The 17308-nt window shown below is 35.1% G+C and overlaps 3 protein-coding genes across 3 annotated transcripts in view; 2 read left to right on the forward strand and 1 right to left on the reverse strand.

Annotated features, from left to right (window-relative positions):
- The window catches only part of LOC108742054 (laccase-2), a 25462-nt gene extending 12440 nt beyond the window's left edge, over nt 1-13022 (forward strand). Inside the window, exons 2-10 of the mRNA XM_018477065.2 lie at nt 1321-1541; nt 2765-2975; nt 3432-3697; nt 5980-6103; nt 6194-6405; nt 9408-9594; nt 10693-10868; nt 12497-12761; nt 12819-13022. Of these exons, the coding sequence (XP_018332567.1) occupies nt 1321-1541; nt 2765-2975; nt 3432-3697; nt 5980-6103; nt 6194-6405; nt 9408-9594; nt 10693-10868; nt 12497-12761; nt 12819-12982 (1826 nt within the window). The 3' untranslated portion in view covers nt 12983-13022. The remainder of the gene's footprint in view (nt 1-1320; nt 1542-2764; nt 2976-3431; nt 3698-5979; nt 6104-6193; nt 6406-9407; nt 9595-10692; nt 10869-12496; nt 12762-12818) is intronic.
- Nucleotides 1-17308, reverse strand: part of LOC108742051 — a 130118-nt gene that overhangs the window by 35159 nt on the left and 77651 nt on the right. The window lies entirely within an intron of this gene.
- Nucleotides 15872-17308, forward strand: part of LOC108742059 (frequenin-1) — a 58208-nt gene continuing 56771 nt past the window's right edge. Inside the window, exon 1 of the mRNA XM_018477071.2 lies at nt 15872-16328. Coding sequence (XP_018332573.1) covers nt 16265-16328 — 64 coding nt within the window. The 5' untranslated portion in view covers nt 15872-16264. The remainder of the gene's footprint in view (nt 16329-17308) is intronic.

Consider the following 17308-nt stretch of genomic DNA (forward strand, 5'->3'; position numbering starts at 1 on the left):
AGTTGTAAACAAATATGCTACAATTTTGTATATATTTTTTTAATTATTGTATAGAGATATGCTACAATGAAAAGTAATTTTTAAAAGGAATTTGCACTACATATTCTTTAACGTTGTAGTAGAGAGACAAACAGTTTGTAGGAAAAAAGGTAATTACAATATTATATTAATTTTCACTACAACTTGTTTCTGTCCCTATATTCGCTACTAGTTCTATAATTGTAGAAGTTTGTTCTGCAGTTTTCTCTGAGTGTAGGCCTAAAGCCTATAAACTAAAACGTATCAAAAATAATAGGCATACATATAAATGCTAGGGTAGAAATAATGTAAAATTGTTCCTCGCCCCAAACAGTTTCTACATATTTAAAAAGAATTAGTATTTAGTGCCAATAAATCCATGACGAAGAACTTAATGTTCTGTATGAAAATAAGCAGTAATTAATTATGTATCTATCTATCTAAATTTCTGCTCGTTTCTAATAAAAATTGAGAAAGAAGGTCAACTGTCTGCTTTTTGCAAAAACTTGTTCGGGATTTATGATGTAAAACAACGAAATTCCAGTTAAATTCGTATTATCTTTGTTTTCCAGGAAACTGCCACTTTACAAAAAATGATATTCTGCTTGAAGATTTCATTAGTTTAATATCTCGACTAATCTTCGCTTAACTATTGCTGACAATATAATCTTACATTCACTCAATAAGAACATGTACATTGTTTTTTAATATTATGAAATGAATAATGAAAATTGTAATACACTTCCGAAAATCTGCGCCAGGGGAATTACACTTTTCATTCTACTTCGTTTTTAATCTATTATTCTTTAGTATTTCTTTGGTATTAAAATCGAATCCAAGAAATACTGAAAATTGAAAATCATAATTAAAATTAATATGAAATATTATTCTGAAAATTCATTTCTGATTTTTTTTACCCACTACACACTACCTCAAATTAATGAAGGTCGGTTGGTCGTGGTTGCTGTTGTCACCTCTCGTAGTTTAGTGGTCAGAACATTGTTGCTTAAAGCCAAAGGTCCCGGGTTCGATTCCCGGCGCGGGTGTGACAACAACAACAACAATTTTTCCCTCATTAATTTGAGGTAGTGTGTAGTGGGTAAAAAAAATTCAGAAATGAATTTTCAGAATAATATTTCATATTAAACTAACTCACTTCTAAAAGATGCCTAAATTGTATGTATGTTTATAATTAAAATTGTTTTTTAAGGTGGAGGAATCTCAAATGATTTTTAATTAATTTTCTGATTGTAAGGATTAGTTAAAATTAAGAATCATAACTAGAACTCCTTTTTTTTAAAGCTGAGGAACCTCACAGCTGTTTAAGACCATGTACGGTGGATGGAGAGCCTCTCACATGTTACTACAATTGGACATTGGCACTTTTCCGAACGATGAGCAAGGCTTGTTACGATTGTCCCAAAAATTTGTCAGATTGTTACTTAGAAGACTGTATCGCAGCTGATGGTACAGAAAAAATGATATTTTCAGTTAATAAATTACTGCCAGGACCTAAAATTGAGGTATTTACCAGTTTTCTGGACGGATAAATTAAAATGGATTGAGAATTATAGTTACTACGCTCTGAAATTGAATAAAAATTGTGATTTACCCCAAAAATAGTTCCCACCTGAGTAGATTATCTGACTAATGCTTGAAATTCGGGCTTGATGTTTCTCCTTCGGTGAGAACACCCTTGAAGTATTGGTATCCTCGGGGAATGCACCATTGTAGTAAATCTCCCATATATTTGGTACTGCGCCAGTCGTACTAGCTGGAGAGACGTTTTTAGTTCTTTCTTTCTAGGCAAAACTCTTCAATGATCATTCTCAGTTTCTCAAAAATACAGATAATACAATCTGTTATTCAATGACAAGCATTCAAAATACACCGAGCGGCATGGCCTAGAGGTCTATGCCATTGCTAGCATTCGGGAGGACGTCGGTCCGATTCCGGGTCCGTCTGCCTTGGTTCAAGTTTTTCTATGGTTTCCTTAGATAATCTATCATTCTATTTTGTCTTCATTTCGTCCATTTCACCTTTCTTACGCGAACTACCATCTACCCATTCCCACGATTCCTGAAAGCAGGCTGAAGAGGGACTTCCGCCCTATCTTCTGGCGAAGGGACTGCCCGCCCATCAGCATTAGTGGCTGGTGGGAATGAAACACCCAAAAGTTTTTTGTTCATTCAAAATACATATTTGAGCGATTTCAAAGAATTTATCCAAATATTCATGGTTTTGGCTTCCCCCCGAATTTTATTAAATTACTCGATATCAATCAATGTCAATATAATAATGTTCTGAGACATAACAAAAAGTTGGGTCTAGAATGAAGTCGGGGTAGCGATCCCCCAGGGGGTTGCAATATACATCATTGATCTCAAAATACTGAATATTGTTTATTAAAGATTTATTTGTTTTGGCAACAGTAGTAGTATGAGCTGATTATGTCATATGCATAAGAACTTAAATACTACTTATCAAATATATAGTTTTCATATTTTTACGCATTTATTACTACATATGGCTACTGCCAGAAGGCGTTGTGATAAGATAAGACGACGAAACAAAATTCTACGTTAATCATATTAAAATTTATTTATATTAATGGAAAAGTCACTTTTGAAATGAATAAACAACCAACTTAGTTTCGTTATTCTTAACAAGGAGTAACATAAACATATATTCATTTCGGGATGTTTTCTTGCTAGTAATGCCACGTGATATTATGTCTTCTTTACAGATTTGTGAAGGCGATACAATTATTGTGGATGTAAAAAATATTCTTCCAGCTATAAGTACTACAATACATTGGCACGGTATACCGCAAAGAGAAACACCGTATATGGACGGAACACCCATGATAACACAGTGTCTCATTGAACCGTACACCACCTTTAGGTACAAATTTCAGCCGAAGGTTGCTGGTTCCTTTTGGTGGCATTCCCATGCTGGTGTGTATAAAAATGCAAAAAATGTTTTCAAAAATAAGACTATGAACAACTAAACTGATTTAAACATGTGTCATCATCATAAGGTCGTCAGTCCTAAGACTGGTTAGACACACACCTCCACTCCTTTTTATCTTGGGATAATCTTCGCATTTCCCTAAAACTAGAACATTCCACATCTAATCTAATCCTGGTCTACCTCTATTCTTCTTAACTCCCGTTTCTGTCTCTAATATGTCTCTGACTAGACCTGCATGTCTAAGGAGGTGTCCTACCACCCTATCTCGCTTATTTTTTATTAACTTCCATAGGGTCCTCTGTACTCCGATTATTTCTAGTACCTCTTCATTTCTAACCACCGTATCCTCATCATTCGCCAGTAACACCACAACATGTGTATTAATTTAATATTAATCTGATGACGGTCTGTAGTTTCTTAGAGTTCTCTTCGTATTTTAGCATGTCAAAGGGATGGTATATACGGTGCATTGATTATAAGACAACCAAAAGAAAAGGATCGTCAGGGTTATTTGTACGATTATGATGAATCAAGTCATGTAATTGCGGTTCAGGATTGGTTTAATAGAACTTGCTATGATAAGATTAATTATGTGGAATACAGCACGGGTGCTATTACAGATCACACATTGCTTGTAAATGGCCGTGGAAGATTTAGGAAAATTAATGGTACTTACACTCCAGTTAGCAGATTTGTTGTGAAAAAGGTATTTTAAATTTAAATACTTAGTAAAATTGTATTGGAGATTGGGTCATTTCTAATACGTAGGGACGTCTTCGTCAGAACTGTATTTGGTCCATTTGGATTACAGTTTTTAATAAAGATATATTACTTTAACGGAAATATCTAGTATTCTGCAAGTATAAAGTTCAAGTGGAGACTTTACTTACACGTCCAGAAATCGTGACAAAATTGTTTAAATGAACAGATGAAACTCAAAAAGTAAATACAAAATAACTGAGATGATATAATATAGTAGTTAGAGGATAGTATTGAGTCTCACTTAAGAGTTACTTTAGCGAGAAAAATGCTTTCTAACTTTATTTATTGTTACATTATTATGATTGTAATATTTGGTGCATGTAGAGTTGCCTATATATCATATTACAAATTAAAGTTTAATTATCAAAAAAGAATATAAATTAAGAATCCTGACTGCATGTAGATGGAAAAATGGCTATTTATAGATGAAAAATCATCAGTCTACTTTAATGAAACCAAAATTATATGTCAATTACAGACTTTATTTTAAATTGTCCCGGCGCCTCCACCAAAATTTTATATAAAATGTTTTAAGAATTACCGATAACGTTTGTGTAACTTTATGAATATCCAATATTTGGCATTGAAACAATAGTTTTTAATATGCAATTAACTAAATACACTTAATTAGTCACTAAATACCTTTATAGCACCTCAAAATAAAAACAAGAACGGGTTTTTAACCATATTCTACAACAGTATATATTTAACAATATTACTGAGTAATTAATATTTTCTACGTATCTTCTGGTGATTTCTTCGAGAACAGTATTACGTTTTATATAAAGAAAGATATTTCTGTGAGAAAAAGTGCTTTCTAACTGTATTTATAGTTACATTATTAGGGTTGTAATATTTGGTGCATGTAGAGTTGCCTATAAATCATATTACAAATTAAAGTATAATTATTAAAAGAGAATATAAATTAAGAACCTTGACTGCATTTAGATAGAAAAATGTAATTTATTGATGAAAAGTCATCAGTCTACTTTAATGAAACTAAAATTATATGTCAATTACAGTTTATTTAAAATTGTCCCGGCGCCTCCACCAAAATTTTCAGTAAAATTTTTGTTAATTGTTGATAATTTTTACGTATCTTTATGAATGTCTACGTTCAGTTATGCACTTTTAAGAAAATGTAATTCCAAAGTTTTTTAATTTTTATTCAGCAATGTTTTCTTAAATGGCTGAGTTTTTTATAGTATTCTCTGTGTAGTCACTGACCATAGGTCCAATANGCTATTTATAGATGAAAAATCATCAGTCTACTTTAATGAAACCAAAATTATATGTCAATTACAGACTGTATTTTAAATTGTCCCGGCGCCTCCACCAAAAATTTTAACAAAATGTTTTAATAATTATTGATAACGTTTGTGTAACTTTACGAATGTCCAATTTTCGGCACTGAAACAATAGTTTTGAATATGTAATTAACTAAATACTCTTAATTAGTCACTAAATGCCTTTATAGCAGTTCAAAATAAAAACATGTACGGGTTTTCAACCGTATTCTACAACAGTATATCTTTAACAATATTACTGAGTAATTAATATTTTCTACGTAACTATTGGTGATTTCTTCGAGAATAGTATTAAGTTTTATATAAAGAAAGATATTTCTGTGAAAAAAAGTGCTTTCTAACTGTATTTATAGTTACATTATTAGGGTTGTAATATTTGGTGCATGTAGAGTTGCCTATATATCATATTACAAATTAAAGTTTAATTATTAAAAGAGAATATAAATTAAGAACCTTGACTGCATTTAGATAGAAAAATGTAATTTATTGATGAAAAGTCATCAGTCTACTTTAATGAAACCAAAATTATATGTCAATTACAGTTTATTTAAAATTGTCCCGGCGCCTCCACCAAAATTTTCAGTAAAATTTTTGTTAATTGTTGATAATTTTTACGTATCTTTATGAATGTCTACGTTCAGTTATGCACTTTTAAGAAAATGTAATTCCAAAGTTTTTTAATTTTTATTCAGCAATGTTTTCTTAAATGGCTGAGTTTTTTATAGTATTCTCTGTGTAGTCACTGACCATAGGTCCAATAGGTAGTCAAGCATATTAATTTGGTATTGTCTAATAATATACATTTGTCATTAAAATGTTGCAGTAGGGCGCGCGCCTTAGAGTCCTTTAGTACTAACTGTGCAACTGTACAAGAAGTTTCGAGAACTATAATACCTATAACATTTACCCTTTTCAACAGGGATATCGCTACCGTTTTCGGGTGATAAACAATGGTCTTCTTGACTGTCCCATTGCAGTGTCTGTTGACAGCCACATAGTAACCCTGATCAGTTCGGACAGTCGAGATTTCAAGCCAGTTAACGGTATGATTTTTTTCATAAACTAATACCAAAAATTATAAAGAAAATGACAATTATATATTTTAATCTACTAAAAGAGGCCTTTCTCTGTAGCTTCATCGTTCGTGACTTATGCTGGAGAAAGGTGGGATTTCGTTCTGAATGCAGACCAACCTGTAGGGTTATACTGGATAAAATTTAAGGGCTTACTATTTTGTTCACAATTAAAAAGTTATCAGGTTGCTGTTTTGCAATATGAAGGGGCTTCTGATACAGATATACCCTCTGATAAAGTTGGCTACAGCAATGCACAGAACAAGGGACTGGTAAGTACCATCTGCTACCAGAGAAAATAAAAAACCTGAAATCCCAGTTAGGAACCAAAAGACTACATTATTCCTACAATTCTTTTAAGTACAATAAAAATAACATTTCTGTACCTTCGACAGTTACGTTAAATTAATTGGGTCACAAATTTCAGCGATAAGGTGTTGATAAGAAAGTTCCTAAGAACCCAATTCTATCACACTATTAGTCCCAGTATGTAGTTTCGGATCTATCATACCCTTGATGTGTTAAACATAATCACCACATGGGTTTTGATTAACCAATAGAATTATTTGGAAACATCTACTGACTTCAATGAAAATCTATCAGCATTTGGAGCAGTTTCAATATTTCAAATCATTTCCAGAAGTGTTTGTAGGTCTTCTGAAATAGCTGTTGACTGAACTATATTTTTTCATGGATCTTACAGATCATGCAGTTTTTTCCTAGGACGTTTTAATTTTCTCATTTCAAGTAAATGGATAAGTTTTTATTAATTTTCGTTTATATAGTGAAACCTTATATTTATCTATTTTCTATGGTGTATTGTTTATATGCCGTAACTAAGCAGGTGGGTGTTTATAATCTCTATTACCTTTCCTGCCTATCGTAGTATTCAATAGCTTTTTTGTCCTATCTCATTCGTCTAAAACATCTGTTTTTCCCACGTCCGCTTTTTTACGATATCGTTTAGGATTAGGGTGTCTGTCGATCTTTGTACAAACATGTTGCGGGTACGCAATTACTAAAGTTAGTGACTGACAATGAGGGAAATGTCTTAGCCAGAACGCGTTGTTGATTTCCTCTACTGTCTTTGCTTTACTTCTATAGGGTTGTTCGGAAAGTCATTTCGTTTTTTTTTTTGTGGAAATGAAAGCCAGTTTTCGTATAATAAACAAATACTTTATTAAAATATATATTGACCGTTCTGGTCCAACACCTTTTGCCATCTTTCTGGTAGTAGCATAATTCCACGCTCATAAAATTTTTGGTCTTTGCTGGCAAAAAACTGATCGAGGAGGTTTTTGACCTCCTCATTTGAGGTGAAGGTTTTACCGTTTAAAAAATTTTGGAGTGACCGGAACAAATAATAATCCGATGGTGCCAGGTCTGGAGAATATGGTGGGTGTAGCATTGTATCCCATTCAAGCTGTAAAACCTTTTGGCGAGTGACCAAACTTGTGTGAGGTCTCGCGTTGTCTTGGTGAAACACTACACCTTTCCTGTTGATTAGTTCTGACCTTTTCTGTTGAAGTGCATCATTCAGTTTGTCCAGCTCATGACAGTAGACTTCCGAATTAATCGTTGTGTTATCCGGTAAAAGCTAAAAAAAAACGATTCCTTTAAAATCCCATTAAACAGACAGCATCACCTTTTTTTGGTGAATATCTTTTTTGCCCCATGACCTCTTGCGTTTGACGTTGTTGTGTACAACCCATTTTTCGTCCCCAGTAATGATGCGCTTCAAAAACGGATCATTTTCGTGACGTTTGAGAAGCGAATCGCAGACGTCAATGCGACGATACAGATTTCTCTCTGTGAGAACATGGGGAACCCATACATCGAGCTTCGAGGATAATCCCAGGCCTTTCAAGTGGTCATAAACTGTTGAATTTGATAAATTTAACCTCAATCCGATCTCACGTGTTGTTATTCGCCGGTTCACATCAACTAATGCCTTTATCGCGTCTTTTATCAGCTTCAACCGGCCTTCCCGAACGTGGTGCATCTTCGACATCAAAATTTCCGGATCGAAATTTAGCGAACCAGTTCTGGCACTGGCGTACTGTCAACACACCTTCTCCATACACATCAGTCAATTTCTTTCTGGCTTGAACAGCATTTTTACCCTTTCTGTAGTAAAACAGTAAGATATGTCGAAAATGCTGCTTATCGCTCTCCATATTTAAAAGAGCACCAACCAAAAACTACTGTGTAGAATTAATTGTAATTTTTCACACACAAGCCTTGCTATATGAGCTCTCAAAGCATATAAAAATTATACGGCTTAAATGTGAAGTTGGGTGCAAAAGAATACAATTAAATCCTCTGTCGGGAAAAAACGAAATGACTTTCCGAACAACCCTATATTATAAATACTTATAAAGCGACAAATAAACAACCAAACATGAACCAAGAACTTTTTATTCTGTCTGCCTTGGTCAAGTTCTTCCATTATTTACTTAGATTATTTAAGCAAATTGTGGTGTAGTAATATTCCACAAATTGATAATCTTTCACATTCTTTTGCCTTTATTCTGTCCGCTCTATGTGTACCAGTGGGAAAACCCGTCCACTCTAGAACTAGCTAATGGGAATCTTTTGTATCTTCTGATTCAATTTCTAATCTATACATTTTGGTTGATATTTGTAGATTGTGGAAACCTCAACTTTTGATTTTGATCGATCTTATACAAACATTAATTCTATTAAAAAGTTTGTTTTGGATATCAACGGGATCAGCGTCGGAAACTATATCTCTGGTCTTAGTTTTAATACCTGATCCACGTTGACCCGTTTTAATAATTAGTTGAACATGTCGCAAATGAGTATTAAAAATTCGCAGGAAAAATCACAACCACGACCTCTTGTAATTATTAATGCAAATGTATTCCATACATTTGGTGTGTGTTGACGCTTTGTCAGCTTTTCACTCCAGGTTTCTGTATGTTCTTTTCCAGAGACATAACGTTGCCTGAATAAATGTGTTATTTTTTCGTTCTCTTATTTAAAATTAAACGAATATTATTACAGCATTACATTCTCTTCACATTCAAAATGAGATTATAAGTATAATCTAACTTCATTTCTACCAGGAAAGGTCTTAATGTATTCCCTATGTTTCGATAGGTCTCTCAAAATTATCTATAATACTTGTGGGTCTATGTCAAGACTATTATTTTTTTATTTCGGATACCATGGCTAATTGGTGGTTAAGTTTTATCTTAATGTGTGCTAATAGTTGATAAGATCTTTTCTTCTTTTGTTGTTCAACTTGCAGCAAGTAAATTCGTTGGATAAAGTTCCAGGAAGTAAAAATAGCATCACATTACCAGAACTGCAATCTTTGGAACCCTGGGACCCTAGTCTAAAAAAAGATGCGGATGTGCAAATTTACATAGTTGACGATGTTTATAAAAAAAACAACAGCCATTATCAAATAGCAGGTTTATTTGGATATTATCAGGGTAAGAACGAAGTATGCTTTTTTAAATGATCATTGTATATCATGGTCACGTCCATTTAAGTCCGGAGTCGTTCTTCTAAATCTATATGTTGCTTCATTTCTTCAAGTATTGAAGGACGGTTGTTTCCAAGTATATATTTATACATTTACATTGTAAAGTAAAACGTATTTGTATCAATTATCCAAAAACAATCACCACATACAGCTAAACCGTCGAGATGTGGCCCCTGGCTTTTTCACTTGTGACGCAGATGATAAACAAGAACCGCATTCGGCTAGAAAAGGACGCCGTTCACGCTCGGAAGAAGTATCGAAATGCACAAAGGGTTGGCCATTGGGAACACACTATTTACTCCAACTTTATGTGTTTTTATTCTGTTTATCTAGTCGTCTATTAAATAGATTATGAAAATTATAACCCAGTCAATTGATGTGTATCAAGTTCTTAGACCGAAGAAGAGCTGAACTTAGATGATTTACCTTAACATAAAATAATCATCGTCCTATGCGCAACCGTAGGTATTATACTTCGTTCAGTTTCTGTAACGATGTGACCTTCAGTTTGACCGGCGCAAAGTAGAAAAGAACAGCACTAGGCCAGAAAAGGAAGGAGACAACTCTCGTCCAAACTCTTAACCGGCGAGGAGCCTATAATCTGTGCAGTACTGCACGGAAAAATTGATCATTTTATCCACTTCAATTGCATTGTTCAAATGTGCTGTTATTGGTACCAATTACGACTGAAAATATCAACGAGATGTTTATTTATATTTGAAGACATATTAAAGGCTTTAACGCTTATTTTCGACTTGCACTACTAATCATGATTGAACAAAACTTTTGGCAGGTACTGTATGAAAAAGTATGTTTAATGAACAAGAGTCGAGAGTATAATGAGCTTTTTTCTCCCTGCCTACGATTTTGCCAGCGCGCATCCAAGACATTGGAAGGGGCACATCAATAGAGAAAGTAAATGAAGTATACATGCTTAAAGTAATTTTATGTAGCGAGTGTTGGTCCAGCAGTACGCTCATTTTACCATCGTTATTTGACTTAATAATTGTTTTAATTAACGAACGTTGTAATTTCTTTTTGCTAGTGAGACCTGATGAAAGGAATATTTCTCCACAATTGAACAATATAGCGTTCATATTTCCACCGATAGCGCTTCTGCCGGAAAGGAATCGTATTAACGAGAGCATGTTTTGCAACGAAAGCATGGTGACCGGATGGGACTGCAAGAGCAAATACTGTGAATGTATTCATCGTTTTAAGGTAGGGAACGTTGCCGTTAAAGTACGAAGGCAGTGTGGAATGTTTGCGGAAAAACAAAAAAGAAAACACAAGTTTTTGTGTTCTTTAAGTTTCCTGTTCACTCAATATGCCTCAGCTTATGATATTCTTGTTTTAAAAATTGGTCTTAAAGTAAATAGAAAAAATTTCGCTTAGAAGAATTATTAAAAAAAAAAAAAACTAAGTATCACATTAAATGAGTAAGACCAAGATCAAACCGAAACTATATTAACCAGATCAGAACCAATATCAAGACTAGAAGGATTTGAGCACGATCAAATAAACGAGACCAAGACCAATACCAAGACTGAGACGGTTTTAGTCTTGGTCTTGGTTTGTTCATCACTAATTCCAGTCATAGAGATTATCTGGTTACTTTCCGAATTCTTGGACGTAGAATCTATACGTTTATGTGGAATTTTGGGCTTCAGTGTTTTATTAAGAGCAGGTTCATAGTCCTCTCTTTGATTTTCTTATAGTTCTATACTCATCTAAATCATCGAACTGAAAACGCGCTGTTAAGACAGCAGGTAAAGGTTGGTCTGTGTTCTGTCGGAGCTGCTGATGAGATCCAAAAAAATCGAAATCGCGATCCGCGTGTGGCAGTTTAGACAGAATACAGACCACTTGGAATTATTTTGTTCGATTATGGTAACGTGCCTATCACGTTGAGGTGAGCTACGCCGGGATTAGTTTCAGCAAGTAGATATCCATATTTTTAAATGGACCTTGTTGGAGCATACGTAATCCTCAAATGTAGCATCGTACTACAGATGGCGCTCACCACGCCATTTGTGGTATTTTCGAAAACGCGCTGTTAAGACAGCAGGTAAAGGTTGGTCTGTGTTCTGTCGGAGCTGCCTGCGACGCGCTGATGAGATCCAAAAAGATCGAAATCGCGATCCGCGTCTGGCAGTTTCGACAGAATACAGACCACTTCGAATTATTTTATTCGATTATGGTAACGTGCCTATCACGTTGAGGTTAGCTACGCCGGGATTCGTTTCAGCAAGTAGATATCCATATATTTAAATGGACCTTGTTGGAGCATACGTAATCCTAAAATGTAGCATCGTACTACAGATGGCGTTTACCGCGCCATTTGTGGTATTTTCTAAAACGCGCTGTTAAGACAGCAGGTAAAAGTTGGTCTGTGTTCTGTCGGAGCTGCCTGCGACGCGCTGATGAGATCCAAAAAGATCGAAATCGCGATCCGCGTCTGGCAGTTTCGACAGAATACAGACCACTTCGAATTATTTTATTCGATTAAGCTAACGTGCCTATCACGTTGAGGTTGGCTACGCCGGGATTCGTTTTCAGCAAGTAGATATCCACACAAGTGGACCTTGTTGGAGCATACGTAATCCTAAAATGTAGCATCGTGCTACAGATGGCGTTTACTGCGCCATTTGTAGTATTTTCTAAAACGCACTGTTAAGACAGCAGGTAAAAGTTGGTCTGTGTTCTGTCGGAGCTGCCTGCGACGCGCTGATGAGATCCAAAAAGATCGAAATCGCGATCCGCGTCTGGCAGTTTCGACAGAATACAGACCACTTCGAATTATCTTGATCGAACTGAAACATTGATGAAATTAATGTTGTTTTGCTTAGGTACCTTTGAATGCTACTGTGGAGTTGGTAATTGTGGATCAAGGTTCGTACGATGATAACGAAAACCACCCCTTCCATTTACACGGCCACTTTTTCCGAACCGTGGGAATGGGAAGGATCGGTCCAAATAATACGGCGGAAAAAGTTAAAAAGTTGGACGCTGAAGGGAAGGTTAATCGAAACCTCAAGAATGCTCCACTGAAAGACACCACACCAAACATTGGGGGAGGGTATGTCGTACTAAGATTTTTTGCCGATAATCCAGGTAAACAAGGTTTACTTATGTACCTTGCTGTTTTGTGTATTGTGTTTTTATTTGAAGGTTTCTGGTTCTTCCATTGTCATGTTGAAATCCATCAAGAAGAAGGAATGGCAGCAGTGTTCCAAATTGGCGAACACGACCAAATGTTGCCGGTTCCACCAAATTTCCCTACATGTGGAAATTATAAACCGAATTTGCCCAATCGTGTCGTTAAAAATAATTGAAATGTAATGCACACCGGTCGATTAAATAAAAAGAATATATAGAAAAGTGTTTCAATTATTCTCTTACCATTGAACAGAAGTCTTCTGTTCTTTGGATTGATATAATTCAAGTTTAGCTTTTAAAACCACGAAATCATTCATTTATATTGTCGCACATTAAATAGTGATGGGATTAAATATACTGTAAATGTATCTAAAAATTTTAAATTAACAATTCATCAGTTTATGAACGCTTTGTCACTCCTTCGCTCCTTCTCCTTCCCTTTGTATCGAACCGAACTCGTTCTCGTATTAACTAACTTGTACTCGATTTCGCGACGACTATTTATACGAGGCTGACCGTGTTCTAGAATGAATCAATATATGCCTTCTAGAAACCTGCTCATCTTTGCCACTATGTATGTTGGGGTGGCTACCACATGTATGTAGGCACCCCAACATAATATTAAAAATGTGATTAAATATTCGAACATTTTAGATTACGCTAACCATTTTAAACTCTTTAAAAAGATTAGTTGTTGATGCTGAGGAGCTTCAGATTGATCTCAATGTCATTATTACTTTTAATTGATCAAAAAAGATTGAAACTCAATACAAAATAGAATTAAATAATGTCGGAGATCTTGAGGTAAAAATATAATAGTACTGAAAAGTGTATGTACTAAAAGGACTTACTAAGTTTACGAATCAAAATATTGATTTGGCCGACGCACTAGGAAAAAATATAAGTGCTTGTGTTGATCTCCTTTTAATAAAATTCTGGTTAAGCATCCATCTAATTTAAACCACTCAAAGTGCACCAAATTAAAGCGGCGAGTAAAAATTCCAATTACACGTGGAAGCAAAACTGTTGGTAGTTTCTTGTGAAAAATAAACGAAAGCCGAAAGCCATTTAGTTATATAACATCAGTAACTTCCTTGCAGCTACGTGATTTATTATATTAACTTTTACGTTTTCTCGTGAGCTTTACCTACAAGTACTTAGAGTCTGTCCAGGGTGTAATTGTTGATGCTACTTGATCTTAACACGGTCCATAATAGTCCAAAGCTTTTACTTACGAAATGCGAACTACTTTCAGAGCAGCTAGAACTTTCGCGATTAATAACAAAAGAAAAGCAGGATGTTACTGTATGTCGGGTAAAAACAAACAACTCAAAATTAGTTGGAAACATAATGAGAAATTGCTGTTTGCTGAGTGACGTTCCGTACAGCTTACGAAAATATTATCTGCATTCTTTTTTTGGACTAGTTACTAGTTTTAACACAAAATTATATTTACAAGAGCGAATCAAAAGTATTTTAGTTTCATTATAGGAAGGAGATGCTGGGAAAATGTTTGCTTTCCTCTCTTTGAAGCTCCATAATAGACATATCGATTTCCTAATACAAATTTCCATAAAATGAAATAAGTCTGTCATCGTATCTATTTTCTGCAACCCCTGTTGTGTGTTTTAGTTCGGAACAGTATATCTTTTTTGTTTGAACAACAACTTTATGGTAACCAAACACAGCCGACAATATTTTACGTCCTTACTTCTCCCCTGCGATCAAACTTTTTACTTACATTGGCTTCAACAAAATGTCGAACAGTTTTCATAAACGTTGTGACACAAAACGTCGATAACTGGAAACGAATCAACTTAAGTTTACAAATTGCACCAGAATTTTAATATATTATTATGTGCATAGATACACCTCCCATTGGACTATTGATTAAGATCTCCTACATCAAAACTATCTTGATAGAATTCAAGATTATTCGTGGAAAGAGCGCGCTGGTGCAAAGCTGGACAGTAGAGTTGATGCTTTTAGGAATTGTGGTAACTGATAGGTGGTGGTGGTTAGAAGAAGGAGGAAAATGCAACATTTGCTACGTTTTAGTAGATTCGATGTTTAGTAATTGAGATACTTATCTCTATATTGTTTGATGCAACGTCATGCTTCGTTATTTACGTGATGTTCCGCAAGATTTAAGATATACTTCTTGTAACTTGTTGGCAACTTCGTTTATCAGATCATTATAGAAATTGCTGTCGATTGCACGCCATACTAACGGAAATAATATTGATTTATGGTACTCAACAATAAGGCGTCGAGCTGTCGAAAATGTAATCTGTATAGACTCGAACGTAATCGTAAAAATTTGACCGTCATCGAACATTCAAGAAACTAAATGAAGAGGCACAAGTAACACTGAACAGGTAAATAATAAGATAAATTTATAATTTGTCAGGACTACTAAAGAGTAAGTTTCGGACTGGATCCCTTGGCTTTCTGGAGCTGTGGGTTACCGTAATGGTCTACAATACCGTAGTTGTAGCGAGCGGTATGGCCGAGAGGTTTAGACCGTTGCTTGGCATTCGGGAGGACGTCGGTTCGATTCCGGTTCCGTCTGCCTTAGCTCACGTTTTTCTGTGGTTTTCTTGGATCACTTAGGCAGATGCTGGGGCAGTAATATTCTTTCATTCTCTTCTGTCTTCATTTCGTCCATTTCATCTGTCTCACCCGAACCACTACCCACCCATTCCTACGATTCCTAATAGGAGGCTGAAGAGGGCCTTCCGCCCTACCTACCGGCGTAGTCCGGAGGGACCGCCCGCCCACCAGCATTAGTGGCTGGTGGGAATGAAATACCTAAAAGTTTTTTTTTAATTATACCACTGATAAATTGTGGTTTAAGCCCGAATCAAACAGAAAACCCTTTCCTTTCTGAAAGTACATACCAAAAAGTCGAAAAATTATCTAGATGTACCTACTCTAATAATGCAATGGTCAATATCAAAACACCTGAACATTGCAGTTAATAATGTCAGCCGTTAATGTAACAAAACGATTTGGCAGCAATTTTAATTGGCTGTTGTTTATACATACACACCAATTATAACAACACCGAACGTAAGCTACAAGACAATTATAAAACGTTGCTAGGATTACTGTATGATCTGTGCATATCTGCACTATAAATTTGTAGGGTTTTGGTGTTTCTGTATATCCTCGCTTTCGTCTTAATAAAAGATACAGATAACAGTGTACCGCGACCCATTGACTGGCCGACCGACGCGTAGCGTCTCGACGTCCGATGACGCGGGCGAATTGGTGCAATTCTTTCGGAAATGCGCAGGTCCACTGTTTCAGCCCCCTCGAGGAGACGGCACCGTACACCCCCGGTATTCGTCGCGCGTTCTTCCAGTGATATAATGCGTTGATACGGTGATTATAGGTACTGTTTCAACTGCATCCGGAGTGATTTGGATACGATTGTTTTTCTTTTTGTATGAAAAATGGGTAAAAGGAACTCGAAACTCAAACAGGACACTATCAACCGACTCACCACAGCCACTTATTGTAAGTTTCACGTTGCTTCTTGAACTTCGTATGCTTTTAAGAAAGTTTCCATTTGCGCTAATTTAAAATTGGTGTAAACCGTGAAATACTTAAACCAATTTTTTTTTTGTTTCGAAACACATCACCAGAAGTTACTTACTAATTTCAAAACAGTCAATTGAACGAAACAATCGAAGAAAATAACAAGTGATTTCTAAATGCTGAACAACAACTTTATTGTTTATTAAACAAAATGAAACTTAACACGCATTAAGGCAATAAGGCGTTTTTGTCATCTTTTATAAGTTTCTTGATGATAAAAATGAGTTTCAGCAGTTCTTAAAGTTGCCAAAATTCTTAAAATGGTGAAGTTTTTATTTTTCGTCTGACATCAAAGTAAGCCATATCCAATTTTTATGGAGCACAACACAGTTTCCAGTTCATTTGCCTGTTGTGAGACGGTATGATGCAGTACCATTAAAAAACCATATAATATATGTTCTACACACATAAAGTTTTAACTATTTAGGATTAGTAATGCATTTATTTCTTATCTTCTACTATTTAAAATAACTACCCAAGGTTACCATTTATCTATGAGTAGGTATACATGGCGAACTGAATTAAATTTAAACAAATTTAGAAACAAATATAACGGATCTAAGAATAAAAGTATAAAACAGTGATGATTATGTATGCATGCAGGTTGTAGGTGTAGGTGCAACATGGTGGCGCAACTAATTTGAGCTTGTTTTACAAGTTGTGTGTAAACATCACCTTTAACAGCAGCATGTTTCTGTATCAACAAAACATGCAACATGTAAATGCAATTTCATGCAACACGCTTTATGAACTCTTTTTATACCATAGTTCTTGCAAGCAAATTATCGACACTGCATCCAGTAAGACGTTTACACAAAACATGCATTGAGAAAATACAAGAAATAGAAAACGAAATAATCTTTTTCTGTAAATTAATTTAGAATTAATGTTAATAATAG

Source organism: Agrilus planipennis, unplaced genomic scaffold (genome assembly GCF_000699045.2).
Source record: "Agrilus planipennis isolate EAB-ADULT unplaced genomic scaffold, Apla_2.0 scaffold223, whole genome shotgun sequence".
NCBI lineage: Eukaryota > Metazoa > Arthropoda > Insecta > Coleoptera > Buprestidae > Agrilus > Agrilus planipennis.